We start from the raw sequence: 14,133 nt of genomic DNA on the forward strand, positions 1-14,133 counted from the left end.
CCTTACATCTGACTACAAAATCAAAGCAAGTCCTTCAGGCTTTCCTAACGTGTCTTAAGAATCTGCAAAAGGGAACACAGTTCTGCCTCCTTTTTGGGAAATCCTTAGAAATTCAGGATTTTACCATGGTGAGATAGGCAAATCCCATTGACAAGAACATGCCATACAACAACCAAATGACGTGTCTATGTATAAATTTACTAATGCTGACATTCTGGCCTAACTAGATATTAATAAAAGTACAGGAGTGTGGGTGAAGGTATTATACCTGGTCACGGCTGGCTTCAATGGAGCTTCCGATACCTTGGAAAGTCATCTGCACAGGAGACAGTGTCAAACAGGTCATACACTCTTTGCCATTTTGTCTATCACTGTAGTGTACCTATAACAGAATAACATACGTAATCTGCTAAACACCAGGTTTGTACAAGGGAGTCATGCTACAATACTGTCCCTTTTCAACAAGTTTGTAAGAAGAATTCCAAACATTTACATTGAATTCATCTCTAATACAAAACAAGGATTGTCTAAAAATATTTTAGGTAGTCACATATTGTACTGGGGCCAAATTTTCTGAGTCAACTGTTGGATAATTTACAAATGCTATGTTCTCCAGTCCCTACAGCCTTTTAGACTGAACTCAAGATGTAATACCTACACAATAACAAGAACCTAGTTTCTAGTCATAGTTTCAAAGGCAGATGCCATTTTGAACATTTTGTAGCTTGGCTATAAAACATCCATGTAAGTCATTACACCTCCAAAACCCTGGCAGTAACAGTTTTCATTTTTCAATTGAAATGCCATATCTAATAAAATTCACTAACTTACTTGGCATGGCTACACACTGTTGTATATTTTAATTTGATTTTGTAATTAAATCAAAATGACGGATAGCACGGTGAAGAATTCACATTCTTCCTGAGATGGCTAGGCTATCTTTTTCTAAGAGTAACTTATTCTTTACTAACGTCAAGATGTGCATGTTAAACCTGACTCCTGCATGAAATACAGAGGAAGCTATTGCTTCTACTTGGACTATTTTTCTTGTCTTCAGTCCCCCTTCAGATAGCTCTTAAATCCCCTACAGAAAGGATGGATTTTAATATGTCGAGACAAAATTAAGTTAAATGTTGCCAGCATTTCATTATTAAGAACACGTTGCCACTCATGCTGAATTGCTGAAATATTACAATCTGCTATGTAGCTCCCGGCTTCTAGACAGGCAGATCAAGCACTTTGTTCTACAAGAGAGATGGAATTTGGTTTATGGTGGTAATTTACATTGGCTATGTGACCCCTGTCAGAAATGGAAAGAGAGATCAGCTCTGCTGGAGACAGACCTTTTATGTTAGTATCTATTTACAGCTGTATAGATCTCAGGCAAAGGTTATGTGAGAAAGCCTCACCTTTATACGTAAGCTACAAAATTATTTTTGAGAACAACTAGGAGCCACGTTGTTCCTTGGAAGTGATTTAGCAACATTCATGATGCTGATTTGTAAACCATGCACACCCTATTCACTGTGCCTATATCTTCCCCGCCACAGGTGCAAACCGGGAATCATTCAAGTGAGGCAAAATCATCGCAAGACTGGTTGAGTGAGAGGAAAATCAAATCACTGCTGTATTGCAGAATTAATTTACTGACTACACATTGAAAAAAAATATATATTAGCTGTAGCTAAAAGTTCGATACAGAATGCAACGTTCTTGCAGTCAGCACAGAAATACTGATTTCACTCAGCCCTTGTTAAAGCTTTCTGGATTATCCCTGTCTCTCCTCCTCTCTCAACCCCCACAATACGTGCCTACTAAATTGCCTGTGGCTCTCTGCCAGAAAAGCCATACTACTTACTTAGAAACCACAAGAGGCCCCTTCACATATACAATGGTTTAACTTTGATTAATCGAAAGAAGTATGAAGGTATGAAATTTGGCTCGCACATATAAACTGAAGTTCTTTAAATGTCAAGGACTACTGTTATGACAAGAACTTATCAAGACTCCACAACTGCAGTATCTAGTTGCAAGCTAGATATTCTGCCCAGTATGTGTTGTGGGAAAGCAATGTGGAGAAATGGGGCAGAAAAACTGACAAGGAAGATTCTGTCCTGCAAATGTGACACAGCAAAAGGGGCAAAATCGGGTGACCTAGAAAAGTACATGTTGCAGAGAGCACACGGAGAAATAGAAAAATGGAACTTTCTGAACTGCTTAGCATGTGGTTGGCTCATTTTTGATGGGAGTAATAAGAATAAAGTTACAATACACTAATGCTCACTGGAATAAAGCAAAGTTAACAAGATGAAAGAACAGGAGACACTCAGACGGAAAATTAAAAGTACCGCATCACATTATCATGTGCAATACCAGATTTGATCCACACCCTACTTTTGAGTTCCATGTTGAAACTGCAATAAATTCAGAATTTTGGTATCTTTCTAGGCTTAACTTCCCTGGAAGAATTTCTTGATGCATTTTTTTTTGCCTCATCTTAATGGATTGAGGCCATTACTTCATAATTTCTTAGACAACAGTCCTCTAATTATTTCTTGCTCTGTTGAAGTTCTTCATTTTAACCAAAATAAACACTCTTGATGTTAATTATAGAAAACAAAGATATAAAATCAAAAGATTCAACTTCGAAAGGAGGACAAAACAGAATCCTGTCCTTTCATTGAGTCTCTCTAGCCTACAGATTTATACAGTCAGCAAGAAACATTCATTTTTATTTCTCTATATTTTGGCACATGTGTGACCAATATCCTAGTTTGGTAAAATGTCCTGTTTTGGCATTTGTCAGCCCAGCCACTGCATTCTCAAACTCATTATTTTATTTTCCTCCTTCAAATGTGATCTGCAATCTTAAGTTTGAGAGCTTTTTGTCAACTAAGTGTGGAGAGGTATTTGTTGATTTGAGCAGAATGGGCACTCAGATAGAAATGGTGGAAGTTGAATAGTTACCAAATAGTCCAAATAGCAGCAGATGGTTCTAGATTTTCAGCCAGCAATACACTGTAAATGTTTCGTCTGACATGTCTGTGCTATTATGACTAAGTATGAGAGGATCTTGAATGTCTATAAAACTGCTTTAAGAATATCATTATCATCCGAGGCAGGGGAACACAAAAGGCGTAGCAAATGTTTCCTTCAGAATCTGTGATAGAGGAGCAGCAACTGAAGGCTGGCCAAGTGCTCCAAGAGTGCTTGCACAGCTATTGCTAAGATTAACAACGGCAGTAATCCTTTTCTTATTTAAGTTACTAAGTGCCTGTGGTTAAAGAGCTGTGATGGGGAGGAGAGGAGGCGGTGGGGGCTCACATCTAGAGCCCATGAGGAATGACTTAACCATAGCCAGAACTGGTCATTTTCCCTTTCCATATATTATGTAGATAAAAATAAATAAATAAATAAATAAATAAAATTCTGAGAATAATTACAATTTACAGCCTAATTTTCAGGCTTTAATTTTTCATAATTAAGGGATTAATGTGTATTTTAAGGATTGAACAGCAATGAAATTTCCATCATTAAGATTCGGAATATTTGATTTGGTTAGCATAGAAACAGAGGTTTCTTACAATAGAACAGCATTACAATTTGGTTAGAAAATAATGGCCAACATGTTGATGTCTGCAGTGTGGGTTGTGCAAGTTCCTGAGTTAAAACTCAAGAACTCAGCCCGTTAGCAGTGATTTACGTGTAACTGTGTGCTCAAAGGTACTTCTACACAGCACGAAGCAGTGCCACTGCCAGATCCTGGCAATAATTCTAAATGAGTGCCCATTTATTGGGAAAAGAACACAGCACTGCTCGCTTTTCTCCTGGGTAACTGCACACGGCCAGTGTCTGAGATAAATCATGTATAACCCGCTCAGGAATCCCAAACACAGCGCCCCATTGTTCTGTGTAGACAGGGCACAAAACTGCTGCACATAAAACGCAAAGTGCATCCCAGGCATCAAAACAATGAAATAAATCCTAGGCGACTTTTTTTTCCATGAGCACATGCCAAAATCCAAGTGGATTTACTCATACATCCATGTTTTTATGTTTGATATTCCCAGGAGATGCAACTGTATATCCTTTTAAAAGATTAAGTCACACAGGAACAAGCTGTATGGCACGAATATGCATGCAGGAGCACTACCCAACAGGCGCATGCATACAGAAATGTATGTGAAGATCTGAAGATATTTTACAGCCATGTTGAAATTTAGCCCTTGTTTTTAATATTTTAAATTGCTGTAGAGATGGAAATATTTTGATGTCCACTTATAGCTTTGCAAAAAGGAAGATATAAAATGAATGTTTACAATGTCACAACTGAATGTGGAATGGCATAGCCAAAGTTCTCAACTATGTATGCTATTTTATAGAGAAAAAACTAAGCTGCAGTGTATAAAACCGCGTAACGAGTCCTAGTTAAGGTTACTTCTATCATAATGGTGCTCCATGAGCATGAAATTTCCCACTTCTTTTGCATTTAAACAAATACACATCTCTCGAATCTAGCTTCACTATGATATCCTTCAGCACGTGTGTTATAATAAAAACAGTAAATATATTGCAGGACTTGTCTTGCAACAGGCTTGCTTCAAACACTGGACCAATACACAACTTCAGACAACAGCCACAGTTAACCCGCATACATTATTCTACAAACACAATGTCCCTAACATCGTGAAAGTTACTCTCCTGGTCTTCAGTGGGCATGTCAGGATTTGAGCATCCCTCATGCATGAACAAGGGTCAAGTTTTACTGACACATAACTGTAGAAGGCAAGAGAGCTGCTACAGGCACAAACTCACTCGTCTATGGTCGGCAACGGGCTGGGCTGACTGCAGCAACTGGAGATGAAGGGAGGGAAAAGAAAGGCTGCTATTTTCACACAGCACTGCTTAGATGTTCACAGTTTGAAATACAACTTCTGTCTGGCCAAACACTTTCTTTATTGAACATTTATTAACTTAAAAAAAAAAATACGAATCACCAAAAGAAAGAAGTCATCTGTGACACTGGAGTTCATGTTTCCAAACCAAAAACTACTCTGACTCAAAGCATCAGCGGGAGTCTCAGAATGCTAGGCAGAAATAAACTAGGTAATAAAATGCCATTATGTTCGGCAAGGCACAAATCTTCTGGATTGACAAGCCCCGACTATTTTGTTAGAACAAAGGATGCTATTTCTTTAAATCTGCCCCTTAAAGTGAAAGCACCAACTTTCATCCTGAATTTACAGAATTACTTCACAGATTTTACACAGATTTTACAGCTAACTAAACCAACTAAAATGAATTCAAAAATCAGATTTTGAAACAGTAATTCTCAATTGGACAAATATCTCGTGAAGTACTTTTGTTCCTTCATCTGCCCACTGAACTGCTTATATTTGCCACGTTAGCCTTTCAGCTTACCCTCTCTGTTACTCATCTACTGGCAGTCAGGTGACCTAATAAAACAATTCAAACCATCCTGATGATGCTCAAATGCTGTTTCATGCATATCTATTGGTGGAGAAATACTAATGGTGAAAAAACACTTAAATCTGCTTGCTATTTTCAAACCATTCCCTCAAAGTTGACTCCAGAAGCTTTCATAAATACAATATTCTAGTACTTATAAACCTGAACCCTTGTATTACTCATAGAGCTTTCCTAACAAATAACAGGCTCATCTCTTCAAGAAACAAGAGATCAGTCTCTCCAGACACAAAGTGTCACAAGAGAGATTCAGAATACCACTTTGCTTTCTTCCGATCTGCTTTACAGTCCCATACACCTCATTTGTGAGAGCGGAACAGAAGAGGAATGGAGTGAAAAAAAATTGCCCCAGATGAAAAAATAAGAGAGAAAATTTAACAAAATATATTAAAAAGAATCAGAGCAAAAGCATTGAATCAAACTGTTTCCTGCAATGCTGGAGTTCCTTGATGTAGTGCGATTACTAAATATAGTATTTTACTAATCTCAGCAGGGAGCTGGCTAACTGCATGCCCGTCAGATGTGTTTAATGGTCACCCCCTGTGGAACAAATCTAAGGAGTGCATGAAAAACACCCACATTTTAAAAAGACCCCTTGCTAGATCATTAAGGAAAGATAAAGGCCTGTACATTCATATGTGATATATAACACAATCATTGTGTCAAGAAAACACATGTTTGATTAGCACGCCTCGGGCTCATCAATTGCAGTGTCTGCTTCCCAGCAGTGGCCAGGGCTCCACTGCAGCTACTGCAGGACGGGGGAAGCCACGCGGTAGCCCGAAGACTGACAGCCCAGCAGTAAATCTTGAGTAGTTCTCGCGTGCTCTTCTCCTACAGAGCTCGAATACCAGTTGTATCATAGCCTTAAATCTCCACTAAAATACAATCCTAGGTTTTAGACTAAGAAATAAACCATTACTCTGCCAGAAATAGATAACAGTAAGCATCAAAAGACTGTCACAGTTCGTTGCAGCAGTATTTTACATTCCTGACCATAGCTAGGCAGACACTTGCCACCTATAAAAGCATGAGAAGTATGAATAAGACTGAAAAAACTTGACACAGTTCCCAAAGAGAATATATAACATAACTTAACAGCAAAATCAGTTTATCTGAGCCATAGAAGCTTACACATCATTATTTTATACTAGTTGTGTATATTAGGAGTTCCTGTCTCCAGTGACATGGGAGATAGGGAAGGTTTGACCATACACATAAGGTGCTCAGTCAGGCCAAGGAGAACCAGCTCTCTCCTACCTCTGGACGTGATGCTTGCTTCTGACTAAGAGAAAATTGGCTACTGGCACTGCTGCTGTGGGATGATCAGTACAGTACGGGACCTACCAATCACTTTACCTCTGTTAGACCCTACCCCTGGTAAGCATTTGTATTAGTAAGGATGGTGCTCTTGTGGAGCACATGCAAAGCGAGTCATCCTAGTCTCAAGAGCCAGCACTCAAGAGAGAAGAGAGCAATTTCTGCTGCCTGTGGCAGGAGGCTGAAGTCATGCAATGGGACATGGCATGCTATAAAAAACCACAATTATGTTGAAGAGCAACTCGCTGCCTGGTTCCCTTCCTGCATTCCACAACTAAAATATTTAATACAGACGTAGAAGAGAGTAACAGTAGTAACTTAAATGTTAAATGTTGTCTAAACTTAATGCAGGAACTTAAAACGTTGAACACGATCACTCCCCACAAAGAATGAGAAAGACCTGATAAAAATAAGAAAAACTAGTTATTTAGAAAAGAAATCACTACCGAGCATGACAAAACAATATATTACACCTGATGTTTTTCTCAGAAACAACTTACTCGCCTCACATACTGACTCAGACAAATACTGCACGTGCAGCAACAGGAACTGAAATTAATTTTATAATTCACAGTCAATGGAAATAGGAGAGTGGAGTATGGGGTCTGGATCCCTTGTTCTCACCACATGCCTAAGAACAAAAGGAATGCTAATGGAACTGACAGAGGATGAACACGGCACTGGAAAGTGGCTCCAGTGAGGAGCTGTTCCCTGGGTACCTGTCCACAGCTGGGTAAGGTGAGAGGGGAATTTGGTCAGTCTAGAGATAGAAAGTCCTTCATATCAACAGTGCCAATGGAAATACATTTTCAGGAACACTCCTCTTATTTAGGAAGGTTGCCACCCAAGTGAAGAGCTGAAGTGTGAATGATTCACTGTTTACACACTATGCGTGAAATCCCAAAATGCTATATTGATGAACAAGGAAAAGAATCACCGTGAAACTGCACGTACGGAACCAGCTGCCTGAATTTGCTGAAAGATCCGTCCCAAGTATAGACTGTTTGTGTGCACTAGCTAAGATACATGACATTGTGTGGAAAGAATCATCCTGCTTTAATTAACTCAAGAAGCAATCATCTCACTGCTGGAAAAAGTAGCACTTCATTTGTGCTCCTGATGCTAAAGGAGACTGAGTTTTGAGCAAAAAGCCTCTGAAAGCCTCACCTGAATGTCACAGTGAGAGATGACTCGCCTCTTTCACCATCCTTCATCCCTTCATGCTGTTTGCTAAGGGTTTTTGCTTCAGAACTAAGTTCCTTCAGTCCAGATCAAGCTGGGCCTACCACGAGCCCCATGCCGTACCCTCACCTTGCTGCTGGCTGATACACACAGTCCCTCCTTCTGGCTGTATTCCTAACTGGTGCTGTGTGAATCACAAACACCACTGAAATCGTCAATAAAATCATGGCTAATCTGTTGCTCTTGCCTAGAGTAAACTTCTTCCCCTGCTAATCTCTATTACAGTTTCAACAATACTAGCGGTCCTCTTGAATAAAGGAGGAAATTTTGTAACAAAATAACTTGATAAAACAGTGTAAGTTTTCTCCAGAGAACAAAGACTGTAAGTTCACACAGATAAGAGCATTCTCCAATTTCCCGATCTCTGCCTAGTAGTAAAGAACTGTAAAAATGCCAGTGAAATTTAGAAAGCTGCAGTGGCTTTGGGTGGGATGAGGGGGAATTTTCTTCACAGCAGCCTGTATGGTGCTGTACTTCAGAACTGCGACCAATACTGTGCTGATAACACAGCAATGTTTAGCTGTTGCTGAGCAATGCTGCACAGAGCCAAGGAGGCTTCATCTTCTCACACCGCCATGCACTGATGGGGTGGGGGGCACAAGGAGGGGACAGAACCAGGACAGTTGGCACCAGTGGCCAAAGGAACATTCCATACCATGTAGTACCATGTTCAGCATTAGTCACGAGGGGAAAGAAGGAGGAGGAAGAGACAGAAACAAAAATAACGAGGACTTTGTCACCCATTTCTACAGTAGGTGTTTGTGTTTCCTTCTGGTAAGAGACAAAGATTGCTGCTGAGGTTCTGGTAGTGACCATTGAGGATAGTGCAGTAAAAACACGCAGGAAGATGCTGCCCCTCTGCAGAAACCAGAAATTGATATTTGCAGTGTTGACTTCCACACATCATTCTATAGAAACTGATCTATTTGATCAATGAGCAAGTACAGCGCCAATCAATTAGACAAAGAACCAACGTACCAAAAGCCCAATTCCAGTGCCTGTTTTGTTGCAACAGGAATTGATAGTAAATTGCAAAAATCACCCTTGAGCTACTCCAAAGGGTTTCACATATATGGATGAAGCAGTAATTGCTTTAACAGCCTTATTTAATTTTTTTAAATCCCAATTTGTCTTGCTTTAGGAAATAGGACCATCTTCAAAGAAATACTTATTTAAAAATAGTTTGTTGTCAAAGCTTCCAAATCTGCATTAAATTAATGATGCCAGAAAGACCGATGCTACTTCCTTACTACTGCTTATATTTTTCAGCTTGAACTAGTGATGAGATCTTTAAACTCAATGGCTTCAGACCTTTTGCTAAGACTCCAGTTTCAAGCTGACAGTGGCCGCAAATCTCTCTGCAGCTACCAGGCTCAGGGACAGAACAGCATCATCTGGGTTTACATTCTAGATTTTAGCACTTGCTACACTATGCATGAATGGTTTTAGGGAACACTTGACAAAACATATCATTTTCATTCATCTGCAGGGAACTTTGAAACTGTACTTTCTCTGACAACTAACAAACTCTGTAATTACAATTATACTCATTTTATAGGCTCCACACATAGAAACTTTCCTATCCAAATACAATAGATTGGACATTTTTCCCCTCTGAGCAAAATCATATTGGCCTTTCATGATGCACTGGAGATAGGTCTTTGTTTTCATTAACTTTACCACAATTTAGTTACCTTAAACACTTGATCACTTCAACACAATCACCTGAAAATGATTAAACTTATGATTAAACTTATAGGTATAATTTGTGCAGAGTAGGATCAGTAGATAACTACTGAAGAAGAGATGAGTGGCACAGCATGGGGGCACTTTACACAACACAGTGAGCCAGGAGAAAGGCTGAAAGAAGCAAAAAGCTGCTTCCTGTCTTGAGGGAAAGAACGTCATTGAGGTCATGATTAAGTGATCAGACTCAGTAGCTCAGGTTGACAGTCAAAAACTGGTGAACTTGAAGGCCTTTTCCAACCCAGATAATTCTATGACTCTATACTTCTATTCAGATGAAAGTAATAACAAAAATGAAGATCATCATGTTGAAAAAAACAAGACAGGACATTTCAACTCTGATGGGAATTATTTGCAATATTGAGCATTTCTCACTCTGCTTTCACCCAACCATCAGAACAATAAATATATCACTCTTCTTTCTGTAGCTATCTAAATCTGGAATCAATGGGGAATGCTTAGGTGTTCTTTGTGTTTGTTTTTTTTTTCTGCCTGCTTTTATCCCTAGCCTTGCAACCCATACCAAAGAATTCTTGCAATAATCAGAGTTAATTCAGAGAATTTGTTCTGCTTGCTGTGGGAAGTTGGAAGCTGGACTGAAAAAGGGTAAGGTATTGTTTTTACTGAGGTAAAAAACAGCTTCAGAGGCAAGAAAACAGGAGGGAAATAGCTACTGTCAATTCTCCCAGGGAGCTCTAGCAAATACAGTATGCATATTTCATTGAGCCACGTAGCTAACAAAAACTAACGAAATGAGAGCTGATTCCATCCAGCGAAGAGAAATGAATTTTAATTTAACTAAATAAGCAAGATCTCTTAATTGCAACCAGCTTTGGAAGAGATCTTTTCAATGGAAATTGTTATTTCGTCCATCATCAATGAGTTGCTGTACTTGGGAACAAAATGTTAATGAAGGAAGTTGAAGGCCACTGCATCAAGTTTCAAGAATATATACACAAAAGTTGTGATAACAATTTGTATCTCAATTATTTACTTCAGGCTTAATGCCGGATTCCTTGCTCATTCTTTTTGTATTAAGAATTTCCACTGAACTCAAATCCAATTGTCATGGTGGTCTCTAAGTTATCTCCCTGAGAAATGGTTTCAGGACTAAACTCTTTATTATTAAAAAGACCAGGAACTCTTCAACTGTCATTATAACTGTTAACAAGATCCAAATACCTTCACAAACTCAGTAGGGGTGGATGTGGAGGTCACTGTCCTTTACTCTGGAAGACAAATGACCCTTCTGTAGTATTTAGCAAGTTAAACCCACAAAGAGAAAACACAAATTGGTCACAGCAAGGCCTCAGCTAAAATTGATGGCTACTTCAAATACTACACTAAGTCTGGAAAAGACAAGACTTCCCCTTTTTGCTCTTCCTGTAAGAGTAACTGCACCACAGCAGTAGGTGTGAGCAGACATGGAGGAAAACAGTATTATGGATCACATCAGAGTGAAATCCAAAGCATCTGAGACTGTCCTGAGAGACCTGGGCACATCTGAATCAGACAACACAGTGCAGGGCAGGGATTGCACAGGTATGCTAACTTTAAGCAGTGGGTTCACAAGGAGTATCACAGTCCATGGTGACAGAAGCCAAAATTTGTGAAACATGTAGAGCAGCAAGTCTTACAAGTAAACTGGAAGTTGGGTACTTAATCTACATAGGTGTTTATGAAAATCCCAAGAAGCATCTACCTTTCTAGACATTTTCACACCTCTCAATGACTTGTTGTGGGCATCCATTGTGCCTGTGTCAGCTTTGAAAATGGTATTTAAGTACATTATAAAATCTGACCTGTGGTCCTGCTGTGAGGAATATGCAATTACACAAAGATCAGTTCAAAACTACTGCTTCAACTTGAAATGTACAGGCCACAAGTAAACCTGACTTGAGTGTCCAGCAGGACTCCCTCCCAAGTGTGTTCCTGCATCACTGGAAATGGGAAACATCCAGAAATGCCCAACAGTACAACATTCAAATCACTCTATTGATCAAACGGAATGCTTAACCACTAAACAGATGTGGGAAGAAAAAGAAAAAGAAAAAAAAAAGCAAAAGAGAAAGAGATCAATTGTGTAACCACTGTATTCAGAAAGAAAGAAGTAGAAACATACTGCACTCTGTGTGAGGTCTTATTACATGGCCACCACAGACAACAAGTTAACATACCTAAATCCTGCCAAAGCTGCAAGTCAAGTGTGCTACAGCCATGCAGGGGACAGTGGGCTCTCCCTCACGTCTTCCTCCATTTTAGAATCACAGAACATCCTGAATGGGAAGGGACCCACAAGGATCATTGAGTCATTGATCATTAACTCTTGGCATGACATTTCTGCAATCTGTTCTCCATGGAAGCTGCCAGGGGCATTTCCTACTGTACACAAGCTACCTGCAACACATGTTTTGCCTTCATAACAACTGCAGGCTCACATTATTTATCTGTAAAGAGTTTCTCTGATCTTTGAACAAAAACAAATCCCCTGAAGAACTTACTGCACTTGCATGGTCACCAAAAATAACTTTAACTAATCTAGCTGCAAAACAATGACTAAAATACCACAGTCACTTAAAAACAGCAATTCTATCAAAGATGATTTTTTCCTTAAAGAACACCTGGGGCAAAGTCGGCAAAACAATTAACTGATAGTGTACATTAATATGAAGAGAGCACTAAAAATGCTCCATTCAGACTTTGTAAAGGCTTGCTTGTAAAGTATTTCTGTTTAATTATCACTGGTAATTTGAAGCCCAAGCCTTGAAAGAATCTGAGCTAAACACCTGTTTGGTTGTTGGTATTTTTTTTCAGTGACACTGAACTGCTGCTTATCAATTACAAATATATTTAGAATTATAATGTAATATATATATATATTTTAGCACTTTTCCATACACTGGTCAAATAACTTAATATTGAAGGTTTACAACAGAACATGACTGAGATCATATACAGTTTAGCAGAGTTTAAATTAAATCATCACATTTTAAATACGAGTTCCCTGTAACTTATGAAGTTCAGATAAACATTCAAAAGAGGAAATAACATGTATTTACATTTACAAATGAAACATCGTCTGAGTATTTATTGATTTTTTTTTTTTAAATCCAAAAATACATTGTAACAGAACAGAATGTGTATGTTCTTCAATAAAAGACAAAACTATGGTTATCATTGGGACCAGAATACAAATACATGCTAACAATTTAAAAATCATTTTGGGTCACTCAGGAAACATGAAACAAGCTATCTGTTTGTAAATGCAGTAGTTTTCTACTTGGTAAATATGCCTGAGAAAGTTAACCTGTAAAGAAATAGGCTTTTAGACTCTTGAACACAAAGAGCTTTCTAGGCTGAAATGGTGAAGAGACCTGTGATATGCACCTGCCAGGCCGCTAAGCCATTTCCCACAGAGATTCTGTTCACTGCTCCACCTCAGTTCAGGGATCCAGCAGTGTCAGAGTTTCACATCAATACCAGACTTATCCAAGCGAGGTGTTAAAAAGCATTCTAACATGATGTAAAATCAGCAGTTACATACATGGAAGATATATGTCAATAATAGACATTCTCTACCAAACTTCTTGATTTGAATCAGGGCAAGTAAAATGTAGTAGTCTAGGTTGTGGAGTAATTGGATTATATTTTTGGCTCAAGGTAAGACCCTTTAAAAACAATCTCTACATTAGCAACTAGAATCAAAGCATGAAAAAAAAAACCAAAAAACCCCCACAAAAAACAGGACAAGCAACTAATCGTTTTACAGTCACCACATACTGCAGGCAAGCAGGAATCAAAACAATAACATAAATTGTGCATCGGTTCTATGAAAATAAAGTGTTACTAGTCGACACAAGCAATCTGACAAGATGTGAAAGCAGGCAGTGAAAACATCAGGGATTAAATTTCTTTTCATCAGAATTCATCTGTTTCTACTGCAAGGCAGGTAACAAGTGGAACTCAGATAAACCGAATTCCTCTTAGCGGCTTAAACGCATAATGTGAGGCTTAGATTTTATTGTTTCTTCTACTCAGAGAAATTCAAACGATTGAATCAAAAATTACACGTTGAAAATGAAAGCCAAAAGAAATTTGAATGAATGTACATTTTAGACAGAAACACTGTTAGGTCAAATCTACAGTGGGTTACAGCTGATGTCTGCAAATGTAATTTAACTATACTGCTTATGCCAACAGAACATCTGACACTATTTCAATAATTCTAGTAGCCTCTTTTATATCACTTCCAACAACTGTATACTTTGTAAATTACATGGGCTTTGATGAAAAATATCATTATCAGGCAGGCAAAAAATTCTAACAGAGACCTTCAAT

General features: G+C 38.6%; 1 protein-coding gene across 3 annotated transcripts in view; it reads right to left on the minus strand.

The window, feature by feature from the left end:
- Positions 1–14,133, minus strand: part of STAU2 (staufen double-stranded RNA binding protein 2) — a 150,626-nt gene that overhangs the window by 60,518 nt on the left and 75,975 nt on the right. Inside the window, exons 13-14 of one of the 3 annotated variants that reach the window (XR_001553544.2) lie at positions 11,973–12,071; positions 273–382 (exon numbers count right to left, since the gene is read on the minus strand). The exons of 1 other annotated variant lie outside the window; for it this stretch is intronic. Coding sequence is in view for 1 of the 2 variants with exons in the window: in XM_015855779.2 (XP_015711265.1) it covers positions 269–382 (114 nt within the window). In the remaining variant the exon portion in view is untranslated. Of the gene's footprint in view, positions 1–268; positions 383–11,972; positions 12,072–14,133 lie in introns of those variants that run through there. One more of the 3 variants, XM_015855779.2, reaches the window with a different exon arrangement.

This window comes from Coturnix japonica, chromosome 2 (assembly GCF_001577835.2).
Source record: "Coturnix japonica isolate 7356 chromosome 2, Coturnix japonica 2.1, whole genome shotgun sequence".
Classification (NCBI taxonomy): domain Eukaryota; kingdom Metazoa; phylum Chordata; class Aves; order Galliformes; family Phasianidae; genus Coturnix; species Coturnix japonica.